This window comes from Saccopteryx leptura, chromosome 3 (genome assembly GCF_036850995.1).
Source record: "Saccopteryx leptura isolate mSacLep1 chromosome 3, mSacLep1_pri_phased_curated, whole genome shotgun sequence".
NCBI classification, from domain to species: Eukaryota; Metazoa; Chordata; class Mammalia; order Chiroptera; family Emballonuridae; genus Saccopteryx; species Saccopteryx leptura.
In genome coordinates, this window is record NC_089505.1 from 122451598 (window position 1) to 122457597 (window position 6000).

The window sequence follows — 6000 nt, forward strand, 5'->3', positions numbered from 1 at the left end:
CCAGTGGAGCCTCGGCTGCGGGAGGGGAAGAGAGAGACAGAAAGGAAGGAGAGGGGGAGGGGTGGAGAAGCAGATGGGCGCTTCTCCTGTGTGCCCTGGCTGGGATTCGAACCCAGGACTCCTGCACGCCAGGCTGACGCTCTACCACTGAGCCAACCGGCCAAGGCCGAAAATATATATTTTTATATTGATCTTCATTGTCCTATGAATGTCAATGAGTACCATTATGGCCTATGACATATACTCCTCCCCCTATCTTAACTTTAATTTGTTGTAAAGTACTGTACCCCAAAATGTTGTAAAGTACCATACCTCACTTACTTGGCTTTATGTAGAGACACCAAGTCTAGATGATTTTGAAAGGTTTTATTAAAAGAAGGAGATTTATTAATATGCCGGCCACATATGACTGACTGGGGCATAGCAGACCCAAATCATGCAGCCCCAAATACATCTCAGAGGCTGGTATATACCCTCTGACCACATACAGGTTGGGGGGGAGGCATGACAGTATGACACAGTCATGAACAAGATTATAACATTTGTCTAGGGGATTTAAAAAATGTTTAAAACTTTCAGGTAACACAATCAAAGACATTCATAAACCTTTTAGTGTCTATCTCTCCTCCTTTGCCTAGAGGTACACATTAATCTCAGGATTCCAGGAAGGAAGGGAGAGCCAAAATCAGTGTAGAGTGGTATGTAAATTTTGTCTCTTATTGAAAAGGAAAGGAAGCTCTTCAGATAACCTTAATCCTTTCAGAGAACTAAAACCAAATGACCCAGTTGTCCTTGTAAGTCAGAAGACTTTTATATCCTTCTCCCTCCATTTTCCAAAGAAAGGACAGAACAGAAAGCCTGACTTTTCCTTTTAAAATGGTGTTGCCAATAGTAAGTTTTACAGTTTTCTGGCACCTTACCACATTCCCCACTGGTTTTATATCCTAAGTCAAATCCTTGACTTAATTTAATGAGGTGCATGAGGCAATCCTTAATTTTTATAATTTTTATTAATTATTCAGAAATAACTGGCTTTTACAACAATTTACTCTCTTTCTTTCTCTTTCAAAAAGTATTGCTCTACCCTATATCTTTTATTACTATACAATTCCTTTTAGTCAGAACTCTTAATAAACTTAACCTTTAGTGACAACTAAGCTGGCTTTTCTTTTACCCTAGTTTCCCTTTTTTCTTAAAGTCTAATTAAAAAGAGTCCTTAGTGAGTTTCTTCATGTATTAGCCATGCATAGACCAACCAGCTTCCGGTTTGTTGTTGGAGCAGGGCATGCCATCCCTCTCAGGGCTAACTTACAAGGGTTGGTGGGGTCAGTATTCGCTGTCCACAAAGGTGTCTCTGATGGGACTGCAGGCTTCAGCCGGCTATGGTGGACCCAGGCAGGCATGCCTTCTACCTTGGCAGTAGTGGGAGTGATTAGAATCATGGTGTATGAATCTGTCCATGTGGGAATCAGTCCTTGGGTGATGTACTTCTTTACCCAGACTGAGTCTCCAGGCTGAAAAGGAAGTACTGGATCTCCTGGCAGTGCTGCAAGTGATTATTGGACAGTCTTTTGAACAGCCTGCTGAGTAATTTGCAGACCCTGCAAGTACTTAAGGAAGGAGTGGTTACATTTCCTTTATAATTTGATTTATGCATTCTATTTGCCTTGAACCTTTGGGGCCTGTGGGCACAATGTACCTTCAAATTAGTTTCTAATTAATATTGGGTTCTCTTTCTACTAGCTGTGAGACTTTGGACATAAATGCAGGCCTAACATTAGAATGGGCAAGCTAAATTTGGAAAGAATTCCACACAGCAACTTCCTAACAACTGACACTGTGGCCCCACTCCCAGTAGGAAAAGCTTCTATTTGTCTGTTAATTATTTCATTAAGGTCTGTTTCTAAATATTTACCTGGAAAAGTTCCTCTTTCTCTGTCTCTTTTCACAATTTTCTTACTTTGCTTAGTATTTACTTGGGCATAAACTAAACACTCAGATATTATGCCTCTGTAATAGATTCTAAGTCTGGTCTTTTTAATTATTCCTTTCCTGCTGGTAAAATCTTTTTCTGATTGGTTCCTAATAAACCTCTACTAACAAGGGTTTTAGTGAAGTTCTTAAAAACCCCACTGGTTTTAGGTAGTATCTTCATACTTATTTGAATTCCTATGTTCCTATATTCTGATTCTGAAGCAGACTGGAAAAACATAAAATAAACAACAAAATTAAAATAGCCAATGCTAACAGATACTATAACAAGTGTTCTAATACAATGAAGTGATAAAAGCCAATTAGATTATTAAACAAAATCTTAACTAATACAACAGGATCTAAAATAAAATTCTTACAGTCTTTTTTATTATTATTTATTATTTATTTTTTATTTTTTTTCATTTTTCTGAAGCTGGAAACGGGGAGGCAGTCAGACAGACACCTGCATGCGCCCGACCGGGATCCACCTGGCATGCCCACCAGGGGGCGATGTTCTGCCCCTCTGGGGCTTTGCTCTGTTGCATCCAGAGCCATTCTAGCACCTGAGACAGAGGCCACAGAGCCATCCCCAGTGCCTGGGCCATCTTTGCTCCAATGGAGCCTTGGCTGTGGGAGGGGAAGAGAGAGACAGAGAGGAAGGAGAGGGGGAGGGGTGGAGAAGCAGATGGGCACTTCTCCTGTGCCCTGGCTGGGAATCGAACCCGGGACTCCTGCACGCCAGGCTGACACTCTACCGCTGAGCCAACCGGCCAGGGCCTAAAATTCTTACAGTCTTAAATGTCTTTTACATGTTAATGTAATTTCACCAAGTCCATGTTGACATTATTACTGCTTTACATTATTTGTAAATGTAACCCAACCCCACTCCAGTCTGAGAACTGTCCCAAGGAGCAGGAGTCACATATATTTGGGAAAAGTCCACAAGACACTGGAGTTGTGGTCACACTTCCACACTTTGCAGTTAGAGTCCAGGTTCTAATGACCACTGCTTCTAGCTGGTAATGATTCAGGTAGACTGGAAAAGCTGTCCACAGCACGTATGAAAATGAAGCTTTCGTTTTCTTTAAACTGGAGGGATGAACCCAGGGGACCTTTCCCTGGAGCTCTGCAACTGTGGCGTGGTGAAGAGAACCTTGGGATACACTATGCTAGGTGGCAGAGGTAAATTTGTCTAAATTAGGAGCAGGTCCTAGACTAAAATAAGCATGGGGCATTGAGACAAGAGAAATAAAGCAGACACTATACATTAAAAAAAAACAGCAGAAAATAGAACTATCAATACCCATGACAGAGATCTTTGAGGGATAAATAAAACCTGAGCCTGACCAGGCAGTGGTGCAGTGGATAGAGCATTGGACTGGGATGTGGAATGACCCAGGTTTGAGACCCCGAAGGTTGTCAGCGTGAGCGTGGGGTCATCTGGCTTGAGCAAAAGCTCACCAGGGTCGCTGGCTCCAGCAAGGGGTTACTCAGTCTGCTGAAGGCCCACGGTCAAGGCACATATGAGAAAGCAATCAATGAACAACTAAGAAGTCGCAACGCGCAACGAAAAACTAATGATTGATGCTTCTCATCTGTCTCCATTCCTGTCTGTCTGTCCTTGTCTATCCCTCTGACTCTCTCTCTCTGTCTCTGTAAAAAAAGAAAGACACAAATTGCTAAAATAGAGGCAAATAACAAACAACGTATGCACACAGGACAGAGGAGAAAATTAAATAAATAGAATTAAAAAAAAAAGAAAAAAAAAACACCCTGAATACTCAGGCAAGGCATAGTAAGTGGCCTTGTGTTCACAAGAAATGAGATCAGTTTACCTGCTACTTAGAAGAAATACCCTAGGTTTGTCCATGGTGATGTGAGATGGGGCCAACTTCCCAGGACACCTTTAGCCTTCAGTAGCAAGTCTCAGTAGGCTGGGCAAGGTCAGGTCACAAGTGGCTGGAGCAGAGCTGGAAAAGACTGAACCCTCTCTTAAAGGAGTGAGGGGGAAGCTTACCTTCCAGTGTCCCTTTTTCCCATAGCAAAGGTATGTCCCTGATGGGGGCTGAGAAGCCTGGCAGACCTTAGCTCAAAGACTTTCTTTTCCACTCTTGAAGAAAGGCCCTGATGGAGTCCTATGAAGCCCCTTTGGGGCATTAGCTCCTTTAAGGGTGTATGCCAAGAGCTGGTATTTTACCTGATCTATTTTTGGGCTCTATTTGCCTTTTCTGTTTCTCCTTTGGTCATTATAGACCTTAAAATCCATGCTCAGAAGAACTCGCTGAGGGGCTTGAGAGTCCTTACCTGCTTATATAAACTTTTTTCTGTATATCTGGAACTGATTGGAGAAAGACAAAACAGCATTATTAGCTGGTTGAAATAAAAGAGGATAGAAGTTTGCAGGAAAAAACAGGTTTGGCATCTCTTGTAGGATTCCAGAGTCTCTCCACTGCTGAATAACTCACTACATTAGCATTCAAACTGTTAGGCTAATCAATAGTAATATCTGTCTCTCTGGAGTTTGGTGATCTAACACTGAACAATACTGCTTCAAAAATGATAATAAACCAAACATTACATAAAAAGACATTATTAACAATCATTACATATTTCCTAAATATCCAAACCAAGATTTCAACATCACAGGGCTATGAAACAGCAAATAAAAAAGAGAATTAACCTAAAGGCCTTTGAAATAACATATACAATTTTAACATAGAAAATATTTTTCTCATATTTTTTCACACACCAGTGGAGGACAACAAGCCATTAATCCCAACCCATGGAGGGCCTACACGACCCCTATGTCCTAGGGAGGGGAAGGGGAGAGGCAGCTGGAGGGCTTGTCTCTGATAACCCCATCCCTATAATCCTGTTACTCATGATTCAATCACTCATCCTGGAGTTGCAATTTATTTCAAGGAACTGATAACTAGCAAGGTCCACACCTATGGTTTGTTAATTTCTAAGCCTTTTTACCTAGGCCCTATTTTTTTTCTTTTCCTAAGATTTTTCTAAAGCAAAGTTCTAATCTTTAATGCTATTCCTACCCTGTATTTTCCAAATGGGCAAAACTTCTTCTGGTCAATAGGTGGATATCTGAATATCTGAAATTAGTTTCTATTCTATACTTCCTCCAGCCACCTCACCCTTGGTTTTCCCTGTCACCTTACTCCAGAGCCCTTCCTCCACTGCTCTGCCTACAGCACATCCCGGCCCTGCTTTTCTCTCACCCAAACCGCTTACTGGCAAGCCCTTCCCCCCAGAGGCTGGAGAAACACTTTCCTTGGCTGCTTGTAATATGGAACATTTATTTTTCCAATGCCCTTCTTCCTTACAATATGCACATTGATTCTTTCCTAGCAGAGTCCTATTTGTTCTCAAATCTTTTTCTTCCCCTCTTTTTATATTTCACTCTCTTAGGGGCCCCTTGCCCTTAAAAGAGTTTGTTTCTTGAAGTGTTGTACTGTCACTATAGTTATTTTTTTTATTCTGTTTCAGACTCAAATCTGGCCTGACTAGGAGGATGTGGCACCCTCTCTGTATCAAGCATGCTTTTAGCCACTGTGCTGGATTTATTGTTAAATTTAGCCATTGATCAATGTATAGAAACTGATCAGGGTGGCCTGGATCCTCAGTGTAAAGCCAGCAGGCAGGGCCAGAGCCACCATCAGAGCAGCCCGGTCCATGCAGGTTCGCATTGGATTCGGACAGTCGGTAAAGAAACCATGGAGCCAAAAACTGGTGGGCCATAGCCTTTAATCCTACCTTGCACCCGGCGGGCAAGTAAAAATACACTCTGGGCTCCAAAACCCAGTCACATTCAGTGCTCACAAAGCCACTGACTTATCCGAGTTTCCTAGAATCAAAGGTTTCTAGCTCACCAGACTTATTCTCCTCAGTTCCCCATCTCCTTCCTTATCCCAAATACAAACTCTACACAAACTGGCATCTCACTCAGCACTCCACCATCTTGGCTGCTTCTCCTGGCCTCCTCCACGTGGCCTTTTTCTGCTCTCCTCTGCT

General features: G+C 42.2%; 1 protein-coding gene across 1 annotated transcript in view; it reads left to right on the forward strand.

Annotated features, from left to right (window-relative positions):
- Positions 1-5554, forward strand: part of LOC136397661 (selection and upkeep of intraepithelial T-cells protein 1-like) — a 98423-nt gene extending 92869 nt beyond the window's left edge. The window contains exon 10 of the mRNA XM_066372166.1: positions 5476-5554. Coding sequence (XP_066228263.1) covers positions 5476-5492 — 17 coding nt within the window. The 3' untranslated portion in view covers positions 5493-5554. The remainder of the gene's footprint in view (positions 1-5475) is intronic.
- The last annotated feature ends 446 nt before the right edge of the window (positions 5555-6000 follow it).